Source organism: Equus asinus, chromosome 20 (assembly GCF_041296235.1).
Source record: "Equus asinus isolate D_3611 breed Donkey chromosome 20, EquAss-T2T_v2, whole genome shotgun sequence".
Lineage (NCBI taxonomy): Eukaryota > Metazoa > Chordata > Mammalia > Perissodactyla > Equidae > Equus > Equus asinus.
In genome coordinates this window covers 94,526,025-94,542,779 of record NC_091809.1, presented here as the reverse complement: position 1 = coordinate 94,542,779, position 16,755 = coordinate 94,526,025, and the positions used below count along the sequence as shown (strand labels likewise).

At 47.9% G+C, this 16,755-nt stretch overlaps 1 protein-coding gene across 7 annotated transcripts in view; it reads left to right on the top strand.

Annotated features, from left to right (window-relative positions):
* The window catches only part of IRAG1 (inositol 1,4,5-triphosphate receptor associated 1), a 142,218-nt gene that overhangs the window by 14,423 nt on the left and 111,040 nt on the right, over positions 1-16,755 (top strand). For 2 of the 7 annotated variants that reach the window (XM_070491095.1, XM_014844181.3), the window contains exon 1: positions 7,971-8,338. The exons of 1 other annotated variant lie outside the window; for it this stretch is intronic. Coding sequence is in view for 2 of the 6 variants with exons in the window: in XM_014844181.3 (XP_014699667.2) it covers positions 8,272-8,338 (67 nt within the window). In the remaining 4 variants the exon portion in view is untranslated. Of the gene's footprint in view, positions 1-7,970; positions 8,414-16,755 lie in introns of those variants that run through there. 4 more of the 7 variants (XM_070491093.1, XM_014844183.3, XM_014844182.3 and 1 more) reach the window with 3 other exon arrangements.

Here is a 16,755-nt window from a genome sequence, read left to right as displayed (position 1 = left end):
CTGTCTCTCCACACTCCATCACTAGCTCTTTCACTCTCCCCAGTTTCATCCAGCCAACATTTTTGGAGCACCTAATGTGTACCAGATGTTAAGCTAGGTGCTGAGTCCATGGGACAAGGAGGCGGTATGGGGTAATGGTTTGGGGTGCTGGTTCAGGAGTTTGACTGAATGAAAATCCAAGTTTTCTTTCTGACAGTTGGGAACCCTGGTCAACTGACCTACCATCCTCAAGCCTCAGTTCCCTCATCTTTAGAATGGATTGACATTAATAATAATAGCATGCCTACTTCATGGAGCTTTAGGGAGGATTGAATGAGATTATCTGTATGAGGGACTTAACACAGTGCCTGGCATGTAATAGATACTCTTGCATCGCTGTTGTGATTGTGTTATTACTAGTATAGAGATGCATTGCCTTGGGTCCCTGTCTTTAAGGACCTCACGACTAGGTAGAGGAGGCAGAAAAGTCCCAACACCAAGTGACAGATGTCTAATCTTGAGTTTCTCTTTGGTGTGTCCCAGCATTCCAAGGGGTTAGGAATGGGACACAGTTAGGCTGAGAGACTGATTCCCCTCAGGTCTTTGCGTGTGTTGGTTGGGCCTGGGGCCACCAGAATCCCCAAATGATCACTGGCAGCCGTGAACAAGCCTTGTCCATTTACCCGTGTGTGCAGGTCTGTGAGCTATGGAAAGCCTTCTCTGATGGATGTGTGTGAGCACAGGGCACAGGGGAGCTCAGAGAAGGGAACCAACTCATTCAGACTTCTCCAAAGCACAGCACTGCCTTCTCTGCCATCCTCCCCTCACCCCCACTCCCTCATGGGACTTCCAAGGTCACCCTGGTACCACAGTCCCACTTTACCCACATCCTCCCTCCCTTTCCCCACACACTCAGGTCAGCACATGGTTGCTGAGTGAATGAAGAATTGAGCCTCATCACCATCACATTCAAGACCTCGCCAAACGCTGTCACTGAGCCCTGCAAATTGGCTTCTGATCTCATTGGTCTATTGACATGGCTCTCTCAAAGGTCCAGTAGCTTGTTCACAGTCTTCACCTGGGACTTAAAGCCCGCCTAGAGACCCATATTTCTAAAATCTATGCCACCAGTCTGGACCTCTCTCAAGCAACAATCCTTGCAATCCTGCTTTTCTAACAATCTTCTGGGCATCTCCATCTGGGCACCTTCATCGGGGCATTTCCATCTGTGCATCCCACCAGCATCTCAACCTGAACTCATATCTTCCTCAACCAATGTGCTCCTGCTCCTGGCTTCCCTATCACATTCATGTTCTCTCTACCTGTCAAGGGGTCAAAACTTCAGACTCACCTGATCTTTTCTTTCCGTGCCCCACATGCAGTTAGCGCACAAGTTTATTGAGACTCTCTCTTTCTGCCCACTCTCGTCTCTGCTGTTATCACTTCTCTGCAGAGTTTCATATGTTCAACTGTCCACGGTTCCTCTCCACTGGGATGTTTCATAGTCATCTAAAGCATAACATGTCCAAAACGGAACCCTGGAATCTATTAATCCTGTCCCCCCAGCTCCTGTCTTCCCCGTCTCCATAAATGACTCCACTATATGCCCAGTTGTTCAACTTGGTCATCCTTGACATCTTCTTCTCTCTTGAGGGCCACGTCTTTATGGGGTGTTTCAGGAGCACTCGGGCGAATATTGAGCCCAGCCGCCCCACTATGGCCACGCACTGTTAAAATATTGAGGTACTTCCCTGTCAGTTGGTAAATTGCTGCTACTCTGAGACCCCTGACTGCTCCTCACGTCACCCTAGTTACCCTGGAGTCTCCCCCAAGGTTCCCTGGACCTTCCCATGATGTAGCAACTGAAGGGCGGATATCTGGTATTGCAGGGGGCCTCTGGGATCCAGCTACTTCAGCAGGACAGCCACTGGTATCCACTCTAACTGGTCAGTGCCTGGGCCATCACAGTTAACTGTTTTGAAGACAGTCCTCAGTGTTACCCATTTTGAAGAAGAAACTGACACTGGAGAAGTTAATTAATTTCCCCACAGTTCTGCGGAGTCTGGCTCCAAAGCCTACTCTCTTTCCAGGACGTTTAGCAATAATTCCCTGACTTGTCCCCTGCGCTGGAACAATCTCCCCAAAGTCCAGCTCTCCTCGTCCACTGTCCCTGCTTGGAAACCTCCTGGGGCTCCCAGCCCACGTGGAAGTTAAGTCTCAATTCTTAAGCCTAGGGTTCAAGGCTCCTTCACAGTCTGACCTCCTCAGCCCAGCCCCACGACAAGACTCCTGTCACCGTATTCCTGGGCACTTTCCCACTGCCCCACATAGCCCTGCACCACTTCTTCCTCCAGGAACGACCTCCTGAACCCACTCTCTACCTCTTGAAACCTTGACGTATTTGGATTCATGACTGCCTCAAATGCCAACTCCACTAGAAAGAAAACCTTCCTTAATGCCCCCACTTTGTCTTCCTTGGGATGACTGTAGCACTTGGTTCAAGTTCAGTGACCCCACCCCAGCCCTCCCCTAGTACTAACTATGTTCTTCCTTATAGAATAACTTTACTAATAACACCACACGTAAACATCCCGACAGACAGTTTGCAAACCACCTGCACATCTTATGTCACAGGTGTTACTTACTCTCTTGAGTCACATGCCATTAGCTCCCAGAGGGCAGGGGCCACATTCTGTTCACCTCTGGAAACTCACTGCCTAGCAGAGGTGCAGGCACAAGGTATGTGCACAGTGTACGTCCCTGAAACAAATGGGGAAGCCATGCTCTTGAGGCAGAGTGGAGAAAGTGGGTGACAAATTTTCCAGCAGTTGTTCCCTCCAGGGCTGGCCTAAAGCAAAGGCAGGATGCCAGGATCCTGTCTCTCCCCAGATCCCCCATGACTGCTCATAGATTCTTATTTTATTCATGGGTTATAATCTTTTACTATCATTACTTACTTTAATCCTCAGATTGTCTCAGATTTGAGGCAGTGAGAGCCCCTTCAAGTGGTCCTGTGTCTTTTTGACATGCCACAATCATTCTTGAAGCAATTCCTTACTTTTTGGCACAATAAGATATGGTACTTTTGCTCTCCCAGCCCTAAAATTAGCCATTTCTCCAAGAAGCCCTAGACCCTTTTATTGGAGAAGGGTATTTATAAATCAAAACTGAGTGCAAAGTGTGCTCATCACTCCTGAAGCATTGTTATTTTCAGGCGCTCTCAGCGGTTAGAGCCGGGAAATAGATGTATGTTTATGCACACACATGTCTGCCTTCTGTATATAAATATAAACATATATATATATATATATGTATACACACATGCTTGCCCATATACATGCCCATCCACCTATCTCTCTATCTATCTACTTGCCTATCTAGTTCACTCCAATACCTACAATTCCAACACAGCACTGCCTGGTTTATTCTGTTTTCCCTCCTTTCCATATTTGTAACTCCCTCCTTTGGCAGTGAGAAGATTGATTCTCATTATTAACAATATGTTTACGAATTTACTCAATTCTAGAATGTACAGAAAGTATTTTCAGAATTTCTAACTCATATATCTATGAAAAAGAAATCTACTCAGTATTTGTTTTTTGTTCTTTTTTTCCTTTTGCGTGAAGACATTTAGTCCAAATGTACAAAAGTTACTTGAGGTAGTTCCTTTCTAGCCCCTTCTGTCCACAGACTTTTTTTTTTTTTTTTTTTTTTTGCTGAGGAAGATTTGCCCTGAGCTAACATCTACTGCCAATCTTCCTCTTTTTGTATGTGAGCCCCTACCACAGCATGGCCACTGACAGACAAGTGGTGCAGGTCTGTGCCCAGGAACTGAACTCAGGCCGCCGGAGCAGAGTGAGTGAACTTAACCACTAGGCTGCTGGGACTGGCCCATGCCCACAGACTTTTAATCATCCCCTTTATGTTTGACTCTATGTCTCATTTCTGTCCTTTCACATCTGGCTTTTCAAGTCCAGAGCCTCTCTGGGGCACCAGAGCAGCTGAGCCTCCTTCTCCATGGGTCATCCAGGGCTAGGCTGGGCCTCCTCCTTCTGGCTTCCTTAGGCACCACTCCTCTATCTTCTTGCCAGTTTCCAGAAATGTGTTGACTCATGCCCCCTCCCATTCTCTTTGTGGCTAAGAATTTATTCCTTCTTAAGGAGTCCTCTGCTATCATTTTAATGGGATTCTGGGGGAGAGATGAGACACCTCATGTTCTCAGACTGTTGGCTTGACCCCGACACCCAGAAACTCTATAGTCAGAAAGATCTGGGTTTACAAATTATGAGAAACTGGCAAGCTCCTTGACCTCTCCAGGTCTCAGATTCCTCACCTAGGACATGGGGATGAGAAGCCCTACGTTACGTGGATTTGGTGAGGACTGTACTAGACCTGTAATGTAAATGACACCTGTTGTCGCTACCGGGATGCAATTCCTGCGAGTTGGCCACTTGTTTGTTCACTTACTCATCCAGGACCTACTAAGTGCCGGGCATCACACAGAGCCTCTGAGTATGGAAGGCTCAGGGAAGTCAAAACTCCCAGTGCGGTCGAGCCAGCAGTCAGTCCCTGAGCTGGCAGTGTTCCTGGTAAGATGATGCTTCTCCAGCTTGGCTTCCTTTGGTCCTAGGATCTGCTTTTGGCCTGGGACTTTTAAACTTCTTCCCTGGCCTTGAGTCAAATGGCCTGGAGGGGGATGCTCCCCGAGCTGTGTGCCAGTGTGCCTCTGCTGGCCCACTGCTTTTTTACGGAGGACACACAATTGTCTCTGATGGGAATGAGTGATGAGCTGAAGATTTTGGTAAAGCAAGGCCAAATCCCTGTGTGGCTCCAGGAACAAGGATAAATATAGCCCAAGTAATTGCTCATGCTCTTTTAAGGATTAAAAGTCAGCTTTCAGGCAAGCTGTGAAGCTCCATGACCAGGACAGAAGGGACACAGTTCCTTTTTTAGAGCCATGGTCAGCACTCCTTGTGCATTGCTGGACCCTGGGCCTCCATGACGCTATTCCCACTTGCATAAGGGGGTCGCCTTCACTAGTCTACACCCCATGAGGGCAGGCATGGGTCTGCAGTGTCTCTACCACTTCCCGTCATCCAACTCTATGTCTGGCACAGTAGAGATGCTCAATAAACATTTCTAAATGAGTAAGTGAACTGTGAGAAGCCTATATTTTAAAAATAACCTTTAGAGTGAGATCTGTTGTCTAGTTGACAGTAACGTACCAATGCTGACTTCCTGGTTTTGATACTGTACAACGGCCATAGAGGATGTCACCATTGGCAGAAGCTGGATGAAGTGTACGTGGACTCTTTGTACTATTTTTGCAACTTCCTGTGTGTCTGTAATTATTCCCAAATAAAAAGTAAAAGAAAAAAAAACAATAACCTTTAGTTAGGCTCATGCCAATACTCTTTGACATTTGGGGGAAGGAGTGCTGAAAGATGAAGTGATTAAATTCCTGTTTGCAGCAATGCTTTTGTTTCATTATTGTTTTGAATGTAGACACATGATTTATTCATATGATTCAAAATTTTTAAAGTATAAGTAAGGTATACAATGGATAGTCTTTGCACCAGCCACTTAGATCCCCTCCCCATGGGCAACTAGTCTTAATGTTTCATTTCTTGTGCTAGTTTTAGTGAGATTGTGTACAAACACATGTACTCATGAGTGAGTATGTGTGCCTATAAGTATATCGTGTGTGTGTGTGTGTGGACTGTTCTGTTATCTTACTTCTTCCACTTAACCATATATCTTGGAGGTTTTTCATATCAGTACCCAAAGAGCTTCCTTATCCTCTGTTGTGGCTGTACACTATCATCTTTTATGACCCCCAATTGGTGGACATTTATGTTGTTTCTAATCCCTTTGCTTTTATAGACAAAGCTGCAAAGAATCGTCTTGTTCATTTGTCATTTCCCAAGTGTGAGAGTGTGTTTGTAGAATAAATTTCTAGAAGTGAAATTGGGTCAAAGAATATGAGCCTTGTAATCTTAATAATGCTGAATTGTCTTCTATAGAGCATGTTCCATTTTACACACCCACAAGTAATGTGTTTTGTGAAATGCTTGCTTTAATGCAGTGATTTTAAAAGTTATTTGGTGACCCTTCTGTGGGTCTGGCGAAAGCTATGGCCTGTACCCAAGAAAAACGTAGATCGCACAGTATTTTGCATACCATTTCATTTGGCTCAGAGACCCCTGAAGACTACCCATGAACCCCAGTTTAGGAAACCCCGGCTGTGGGGGAGGCAGTACGGTACAAGAGAAGGGGCTTTAGGGTCAAGCCACCGAAGTTCACCTCTCAGCTCTACCACTGACCAGCTGTGGAACATCAGGCAAGTCATTTCACCTCTTCCAGTCGTAGTTTCCTTTTTGAAGGAAAAATATAATAGTTCTATTTAATAGGGCGCTTGTGAGGTACATACAAGCTTTTATGGAAAGCATCTAATATAATGATTGGTGCTCAATATATGTTTTGTACACACACACACACACAAAACCTCCCTCACATGCACACATAACCTTTGATTCCGTTTGAACCTGAGTTTCTGGTTGTCTCTGTGGTAACTGCTGCTGGAGTCATAAGATCAAACTTTGGAGCATCATTTCCCAAAGTGGGGTCCTTGGGCCAACTGCAGAAGAATCACCTGAGAGCCTTAATTAAAATGCAGATTCCTGGGTCCCACGTTAGATCCGTGGAATTAGAATTTCTGGAAGAGGGGTCCAAGGAGCTTCATACTTGGGGAAGCTAACCCACAATGAAGTTGGAAAAACAGACTAAAGAGTTTGGTAAACTCCTTCTAATCTCTATACCTGCAATTCTAGTAGTTACTACCAAGTAGGTTTGCCAGTGGGAGCCTGTACCTGGCAGATGGATAGGTATAGGCACCTGAGAGAAAGCATGGCTAGGACCAGGACAGTCTTCTCTGGCTGCATCTACAAAATTACAGTCCTTTGTGGTGTAACAGACAGCACGCACTACGTTCTCAGGAGCCTTTCATAACAACAGGGAGGAGAGAGAGCGCACACTGGAGGCCAGGGGCCCAGGTTCGGTGGGGAAAGCCTGCCAGGACTGAGCCATGGCCAGGAGCTGGGGAGAAGGACTGTGGATAGCCAGGCAGCTGTCACCAGGAGGCCTTGATTCACCAACCCCCAGAGCTCTCAGCGTGATGGGGGAATGCTTTCTGGGGTGGCAAGAGGTGGCCCAGGGCTAGAGTTGCCAGATTCAGCAAATAAAAATGCAGGAAATGCAGTTAAATTAGAATTTCTGGTAAAAAATCATATTTTTTTTGGTATAAGTATGTCCTGTGCAATATTTGGGACATACTTACACTAAAGGAGTTATATGTTGTTTATCTGAAATTCGAATTTAAGTGAGTGTCTTGTGTTTTATCTGGCAACCCTACCCAGGGCTTCTCTGAGCTGCCCTAACCTCAGAAGAGTGCCGGAGCCCCCACATGACTTGCCCAGAGCCTGAAGCTCCATGGCATTGGCTCTAGGGGGGCACTGCATCCACGCTGGGTGAGGAGCGAGGAAGGACAAGGTGCGGACTTCCAGGAGAGAGGCAGCCCATCCTCGCCTGTGTCTGGACAGGCGCAGGAACTAATTTGTGCCATCAGCACGTATGAGATGCTGGCACTGTGCTAAGCCCTCCAATATGACCTCATTTAATCCCGCTATAACCCACTATTGTTCCCACTTTAGGGAGGAGGAGACTGAGGCTCCACGATGTAAAGACCACAGGGCTGTTGAGTGCAGGAGCAGAAAATGAAGCCCCCGGGGCTGGTGCCAGGTCTGGGATTAGCTGAATCTCCCAGGCCCTTCTCTCTGGTAATCCCAGGGGTTTAAGGTGGGAGCAGTCCCCGCCCCCGAATCCCCGGGACAGGAAATGTTCCCAGTTTCTCCTGGCACCAGACCAGAGTCTTGTCCAGGCTCACATGCTTGCTGGAGAGTCCAGGCTGGGAGGCGGGTCTGCAGAGTTCCCTTGGTCCCCGTCTGGCCAGGACTGTGCCCAGTGGCATGAGCTGCCCGTGGGCACTGCCATCCTCGGCGCGGGCGCCCATGGCAGGGACCCAGGGCGAGTTGCTGCTCCCCAGGCCCAGCCAGCCCTGAGCCCAGGGCAGCCTGGACAGCTTCCCCTGCCGTTAGCCCCCTGAGCAGGCCGAGGGGCTCCCCGAGGAGCTCTGGGCTTCAAGTCCCAGCCCCTCTTGGAGGAGGCGGTGGCCAAGGCGGCAGCCAGAGGCTTCTCAGCTCGGAGCTCCGGAGCCAGATGTAACATTGACCTTAAATGGTAAAAGCTCCCCAGAGTGAAGAGAGGCTGGCCAGAGGAGGAACGGGGAATAACTCAGTTTTAGGTAAGTCATCGCTCTGTCCAAGAATAACCTGACTCTTCAGCCGGGAAGCGGAGGGAACCCTTCTCCTCCTTAAAGGTACAGGGTGCTGGGACGGGGCGCCTGACTTGAACTTTCCAGGGGAGTTGGCTTTATTGGGTGGCATTTCAGCTGAGTGTTTTTATTGTTGCTATCCTAGTTTTAAGTGAGAAGTGAATCTTGCCAGTCCTAACTTAACTGAATCGTGCTCTTTTTGCTTACTGTTGGAAAGCCTGCGCAGGTCAGGGTGAAAATGTGGGTTCTGCCTAGAGATCCCCACCTCTAGATTTCCTGTGAGCCCATCTGAGGCAATAGAGGGTCTCCAGATCATGCAAGCCCACCAGGCAGGGCTTCCCCTCACTGCCTGCTACCCCTTTCCTGGCCCTGCTCTGTGCTGACTTGTGCTTCCCTCTGCCCACCACCCAACCCTGTGCCACCCCCAACCCCCTACCATGGACCCTGTGCTGGTCCAGTCCTGTCTCCATCCTTGACCTTGCCCCTGTTTCTGTCCCTGCCCCTCCTGTCCTGTGTTCTGGTCGCAGCCCCTGTGTTTATCTCTGTGCCCATCTCGCCTTCTCTCTCCAGCTTTGTCCTCCCCCAACTCCTGGAGGAGGTGCATGTGCCTGGCCTGGGCCCCAAGCCCCGCTCCTCTTCAGGAGCTGGGTGGTGAGGCTAGAGTGAGTGGCACTCAAGCTGGCTTTCTCCAAAGGAAAGGCCAGTGGAAGCCAGAGGCCAGAGAGGGGCCCAGCTGTTTTGCTCCTTCCTGCCCAGGAAACAGTTGTAAAAGCCTAGAGATGCTTTGCAGTTTGAGTAAACAGAGCACGGAGCCTGGGACCCCTGGCCAGCTCCTTCCTGCCTCTCAGAGCTCGGCAGCTGTTATTCTTTTAACACTCTTCAGGTTGCTCTTTGGGGATGGAAATTAAAGCAGCCCACTGGCTTGTGCAAGCTGGGTCTCCTGCAGGAAAAAGGAGGAAGCATCCCAGGACTGTTAGGCTGGGAGCACTGGGGAGTCATTGCCTGCCAAAGGTCCCACCAGGGGGCAATGACATGCTGGTGAGACAGGTGGAGTTAACTCCCCCAACCTTGCCCCAACACTTTTATGGGGAGGAAACTCAGGTTAAGTGCCTTGCGTAAGGTCAGACCACAAAGAAAGAGCAGAGCTGAGACTTGAACTCAAGTCTGTATGACTCTAGCTCCAGTGCTCCTGCCTCTCAACAAAGCTGCAAGTGTGAGGGTACGCACCTGCCTTAAATGGTGTCGTGTGATTTTTGACGTAACGGAGAATACAGTTGTCATCATCATGATTGTTGGGCCCATGATTCAGGGGTGTGTGTTTGTGTGTGTGTGTGTGTGTGTTGGGGATGGCTGTTTGTATTCATAGCTGATGGACCTTTCTCTATGCTTGGTAGTAAGTGGGACTTTCCTACACACCCTCTAAGATCATCAGGGAGAGAGAATCACATGCTAATTGCTACAACATGACCACTGATCCCCATAAACATGTTTTCTGGAAGAAAAAAAAGCTAAATGCCATTTTTACTCTGCATTGAACACTGTCCTAAGCACTTCCCATCTAGTAGCACAACTCCCAAACCCTGCAAATTGGGGGTTATTATTACTACCCTCATCTTGTAGATGGGGGCATTTTAGCACAGAGAGGTCACACAACTGGTGAGAGGTGGTGCTGGCAGTTCACTCCAGGCAGCCAATCTCCGGAGGCTCTGCTCTTGATCACCATGCTCTGTTCCTTTCTGATGGGCACTGTTTCTGAGAGGGCAGTGGGGGAAGCATGTCCCACTCTGAGGCTCTCCATGTGTGATTTCATGTGCTCTTTTCAGCAATGCCTTGTGGGATGTAACTTTACCTCAATTTCACAGGTGAGGACAGGAGGACTAGGAGAGAGAAAATGACTTATCCAAGGTCACCCAGCCACCAAGTGAAGAGCGGGGGATTTAGTATCTTGGATGAGGATAGTTAGGGCCATGTAACGCCTTCAACTTGAAACTAATTCCCAGGGGCACCATTGGGCTCATCATTTTGGGGTAAGGGGTTCTGTGAGTCTCCGTGAGAGGAAGCCAGACTCCCTGCCTGATGGGCTGAAGTGCACAGACAGGTTCTCAGCTTCCCAGACAGCCCCTGCCTCTTTTCTCTAAGTCCTGGTTATAAAGGTAGATGGATGCACCCCTCACCTCCAGCAGGAGCCCTGTGAGGGCAGAGACCCTGTCTCATTCTCCACTGTGTGTCCAGCACCCAGAATGATGCCAGGAGTGTATAGTGCTTAGGATCTGGTTTTTTTTTCTTATGAAAAAATGGACGTAATGCTCATAAAGTGTGTTTTGGTTAAACAGGGCCTTAGGTTTATTATGTATATGTGCCTGATGATCAGATTCTTCTGGTCTAGCTTGAGAGGATTCGAGGTGGGTGTCTCAAATTATCCACCCTCTCCCCCTCTGCCACCTCTGCTGGGTCACCCCATGGAGTCACTGGCCTGTCCCTCAGCCGTCCTCTCTGTGGCTTGGCAGTCAGCAGAGGAATTCTGTTTACTGGCCGAGGAGGAACAGAGGCCTGGATGGATGGAAAGGAGAGAACTTGGAGCCTGCAGACTCTGCCCCTGCCCGTTGGGGAGCTCTTTGAGTGGAGGGACAGAGCGAACTGAGTCTCCATGTAGTAAATGTAAAAGGAAGGAGGAGAGAAAGTGGATATTCGTTGAGTTCCTACCTTGTGCCAGGATCTGTGCTGGATCCACTATCTAATTTAATCCTTGTGATAGAGGTGAGGATGCTGCAGGTGAAAGGGGTGAAGCATGTGCCCAAGGACACACAGCTGCTAGGTGGTGAGTGGGGATTCCTGCTCAGGACACCTAAGACCAAAACAGGCACTTCCTGTGTTAGATGCCACCCCACCTCTACCTAGTAACCCAGGTCCTGGAGCAGTTATTGAATGTCACAGTCCAAATGATGGGAAAATCAAGAAAATTGGGAAAGGGGATATTGTATCTGTGCCATGGACCTTGGAGGCTAGACCCTGAGTTCAGGCGTCAGGCCAGGGCAGCCTCACTGGGTGGGATGCAGAGGCAATGAGAGGCCGTGACTTTGGACTAGCCCCGCCTTCTCGGCGAGGGCCTTCTCCACAGGAGAAGGAAAGCAGGTGACAGCCAGCCAGCCACACAGAAAACCTCTCTTCCAGTCAGCCACAGACATAAAAAGGAGTTTGCGAAGGCTGGACTTAATCAACTCTGATTACTTTCTTCCTAGGACTTTTTTTATTTATAATTTTTATTCAGATTTTTTCCTGGTAATAAAAGTAATGTATGCTCCTTGCTAACCTTTCTTGGAAAATATAGAAATGAGTATAAATCAGAAATTCAGAAAGAAATATAAAGAAATAAAAAAATCCCTCCTGAATCCTATCACTCAGGGATAAGTATTGTTAGTATTATGATGTCTCTTTCTTTGTATTTCTCTAGATTTTATAAAACAAGGGTCTTACTATATGTGGTTTAGTAGTCTGCTTTTTAGAAGTTTTTAAAGACTTTACTTTTTTAGAGCACTTTTAGGTTCACAGCGAAATCGAAAAGAAAGTACAGAGATTTCCCATCCACCTCCAGCCCCTCACATGCACAGCCATCCCAGTGTGAGCATCTTTGTTGATAATGATGGACCTGTATCAACACATAGCTATCATCCAAAGTCCATGGTTCACCTCAGGGGTCACTTTTGGTGATGTACCTTCTGCAGGTTTAGACAAATGTATAATGACAACTATCCACCTTATTACCATATCATACAGAGGAGTTTCACTGCCCTGAAAATCCTCTGTGCTCCTCCTCTTCACCCTGCTCTCCTACCCAAACCCCCAGCAGTTACTAATCCTTTTCCTGTCTCCACAGTTTTGCCTTTTCCAGAATGTCAAATGTCTGTTTCCAGAATCAAACAGTACGTCGCCTTCTCAGACTGGCTTTTTTTTAGTGATATGTGCTTATGTTTCCTCCCTGTCTTTTCATGGCTTCATAGCTCATTTCTTTTTAGTGCTGAATAATATTCCATTGTCTGGATGGACCCCAGTTTATTTGTCCACTCATCTGCTGAAGGACATCTTGGTTAGCCTGTTTTTTTTAACTGAACACTCCAGCATGATCATTTTTCCACAACCTTAAAGGTCCTTCAAAGCACAATTTTTCAACGGTTGTATAATATAGAATCATTTTAGCTGTGCAACACTTCAGTCATCGTTCCTGTCATGGGGCATTTACAAACGTGGGTTTTGGGGGGAACGGTCTCAGTGGTACATACACGATGGCTTTTCTATGCATTTGCGGCGTTTGGACACTTGGCTGTCAGAGGTGGGCTTCTGCGGCGTGGCCCCGGGCGTGGGCCTAGTTCTGCAAGCTGCTAATAAGGGGGACACTGACTCAGCCCCAAACACACGAGCTCACCTCGTGAGAACGTTATTCCCTCTTTAGTTCTTTTCAGTCCTTCGGAGGGCGGAGAAAGCCCCCATCTGGGGGTGGGGCTGCGGCAGCACCGGCTGTGCTGAACCCGGGAGGTCAGGCAAGTCCGGACGAGTGGTCCACCGCGGTTGAGCCTCGTGAGCCCTCTCCTTTTGGATGCTTGCTTGTCTCCCTTCTTGACAAAATGAGAGCAAGCCCTGGCCTGGAGCCTTTGTCAGGCAATAGCTAGAATTTAATGACTGTTTTCATTTGACTTATTTTTACAACTTCTCTCTATTTGTGGGACAAGTGGCGCTGATTTTTCCATTTACAGGAGGGACAGGAATCTTCCTTTTTAAATGTAATGACAAGGGTGGCTAACACTTGTCGCGTGCTTACTGTGTACTCGGCACTGTTCTAACGCTTTACTTGTGGTGCTCCATTGGTCCTCACAGCATCTCCTAAAGCGGTTGCTGTTATTATCCAGATGAGGAAACTGAGGCACAGTGAAGGTAAAGAACTTGCCCAACAACACAAAGCTGGTAAATGGCAGAGCTGGGATTTCAACCCTGCCCTTCTGGCTCATTGCTGGTCAAATTAAAGAACATTAAATCACTAAGTGTTTCAGCGGCACACAGACATGGCAAAAAAGAGTGAGAGTGTTGTGCAGATGGCTCAAGTTGAGGGAACACTGGCTTGGAGGAGATCGGGGTGCTATGAGCAGGGGTATCAGTGAGTGCAGGGTATGGGGGAAGCTGAGCCACCCCTGCAAAACCGAGGGAAAGTTAAGAACCCTGGGCCTGCGGGCAGGGTTGAGAGGACCAAGACCATACACTGCTCACAGCGGGGCTGCAGGGCAGGGATGTGGTGCGGAGGGCATGGTGGCCGTCCTGGGAAGGCACACACAGAGTCCACAGGGAGTTCGGCCACCAACACGTTAACTGGGAGGACGTTTCCAGAGAGCCCAAGATTCCTGGTTCATCAGGAGCAGAAGAAAGCCTGGAGACACCCTTGACTTTGCTCATACAGGTGTGGTCCAAAGCGGGCTGGCCCCCAGTAGGGAGGTGGGCTCAGCACTGACCAGCTCTTCCCTCATTATCATCACGGGAGATGGTGCCTCGTGCTAGAGGCAGCACAGTGCCCTGGAGGAAAGCACGGGCTCTCAAGTGACTGTGTAGCTCCACCACTGACCAGCTGTATACCTCAGGCTGCACCTCATCTCTCTGAGCCTCAGTTTCCTCTCCTATAAGACAGAGATAACGATAGTGCCCACCTTGCAGGGTTAAATCCCTTAGCCCAGTATCTGTTGTTCACACCCAGTAAACGTTAGCTCTTATGATTTCTAGTGACACCTGGAGCCAGGGAAGAGGGTCCATCCAGAATGAGCTGTAGCTAGGGAGGGATACAGCCATTGCCAACGATGTAGCGCTGAAGCGAGGAGGGAGCGGGGAGGAAATGCTCCTCCTCTCTCTCCTCCTGTCTCCTGCTGGCCCATTGGCCAAACTCAGCCAGCAAGCATGGAGCTCCAGTGATATATCCCATAGGTGTCATCTGGAAGCACGGAATGGATGAGGAGGGAGCGCAGGGAGAGAGGGAGGGCGGGCAGAGGACAACCAGCTCAGATAGCTGAGGTGGAGGAAGGGCATCCTTACTTACTGAATTGAGAGTGAAATTTTCAATTTTATCCAGCAGTTTGCAAAAAATTTTTGAGAGTTGCTTGTGATGTTACCAGTAGTAGTATCTTCACATTTTTTGCAGGAGCCTTTTAAGCCACATCCCCATTTTATGATAGCTGGTTTGGTTGGTTAAAAAGAGATAATTATATTTCACTACTCCACTTACTTGGGCACATGCAAACAGTGTCACACTTTGCTGAAAGCAAATGAATATGTGAGTGCTATGTCAGTCCCCACTGTAGCATTTCCTCTGTGCCCTCAGAACATCTCACAAACTGGATGTGACAGTGACCTTTCGACATATGGACTGAACGAAGGCACCATTGTCAATCTGCTTCTTTAATACTAAGGAAATAAAAATAAATAACTCTTTCAGATTGTCTCCTGGTGTTCCACTGGATCATCTTGCACATTCCTTGGGTACACGTACTCCACTCTGAAGACCGCTGCTCCAGGGCACAGCCCCCGGACTGGCCAGGCTCCAGTGGCTTCTGGTCTCTGTCCAAGGTCTCGGGAGAGAGAATCTGATGGGCCCAGCTTGGGCCAGTATCAGTTAGCCATGGTCGGGGGACGGGATCATGGGGTGTACATGTGGCCATGAGGAGCCACCCCTTGAATGTAGGAGCTCCTCCTAGAGAAAGAGAAATAGCTGAAAAGAATCCCCAAAGGATGTTGTCACCTGCTAACTTGTGACCGTCTTCCTGTCCTGCCTTCTGGAGATCCCTGTCAGGCCTCCCAACTCTTCAGCTACATTTACAGACAATTTCTTGGGTTACCTCCATATATGACTAATCATGTCCCTTGTGTGTGGGTTTTTCACATGGTTGTATGTCAGAGGGCAGCCTTCTTTCCTTGCTATTGTCCCCATGTACAGTCAACACTCCCAAAAGGTGGAGTTCACAGGGCCTTACACCAATAGAAGCAGGTCATTTCTCTGGTCAGCTGGGCCCAGCAGAGAAAGATGGATGTGGTGATGGCCATCAAGTGTCTGGCACATTAGACCCAGAGACACTTGTTAAGTTGCCCCTCTATCATTATTCCTACAGTCTATAAAGCACAGAAGTTGCTCAGGCACATGAGCAAAGACAGCCTGACTTTCCAGAGTCCTGGAGGGAACTTCCACTTGCTGAAGTCTCCAGGGGCTTTTTCACATGACAGTAACAAGAGTAATAATAATGTACGGTCACACATTGTTTAATGACGGGGTTACATTCTGAGAAATGCAATTTCATCATTGTGAGATTTTGTCATTGTGTGAACATCATAGAGTGTACTGAAGGGGAACAAAATCTGCCACCCTAAAATGTGTCTCTTTAACATGAGGATTATTTTAGGCTGATTATTGATAAGAAAGAAAAGACTCAGAAAATTTTTGTTAACTCCTCCTTAACTGCTGAAAGAATTAAGATTAAGAAACCTGTCTCAGGAAGCGAGCTCTCACCTCAACATCACGTGAACTAGGTGGTGGATAGGGAGGAACCCAGAAAAGCCTGTATGTTGGACTCCCCTCTGTGTTCTTCTGTTTCTGTGTGGCCAAACGAACACTTGTTTTCCAAATGTTTGTTCCTTTCACTGCCTGTGAATTGCCTTCCTTTCCTCTGAAGTCCCTGACTCTCGTCACTCCCAAATCTTTTGTCTTTAGCTGAGGATAGTATTTAAGGTGAGGGCTTCCACCATTTTGGCAAGTTAGTTGGTTTTCCTGGATTTCTCCCATGTATACATGTTGTTAAACTTTTGTCTGTTTTTCTCCTGTTACTCTGTCTCATGTCAATTTAATTCTTAGATCAGCCAGAAGAACCTAGAAGGTAGGGGAAAATTTCTTCTTCCCCTATAGTACTTACACAAACCTAGACGGTATGGCCTACTACACACCTAGGTGATATGGTACTCATCTCATGCGACCACCACCATATATGTGGTCCATCATCAACCAGAATGTCATTGTGTGGTGCATGACTGTGCTTATTATCATTCCCAAAGAGCTATGGTTAGTTGAGCACCAGCTCAAATGCCATGTTAAGTGCTTTACAAATATTATTTCGTATTTTTGCAACACCCGGTGACATGGTAATAGTAGTATCTCTATTTTACTGATGAGAAAATTGAGGCTTTGCAAAGTTCATTAGTTCACTCAGGATTACACAGTGGAAAGTGGCAAAGTCGAGGCTAGATAGCCGTTGGTGCAAAGTGCATACAGCCTGTCCATAGTGAGAATCTCACACTGGATGCTGGCAGGCCAGAAGGGTGTAGAGGCTAGGCAGGTAAGATTTCAAAAAATGTTAGATCGTTACGGGTTT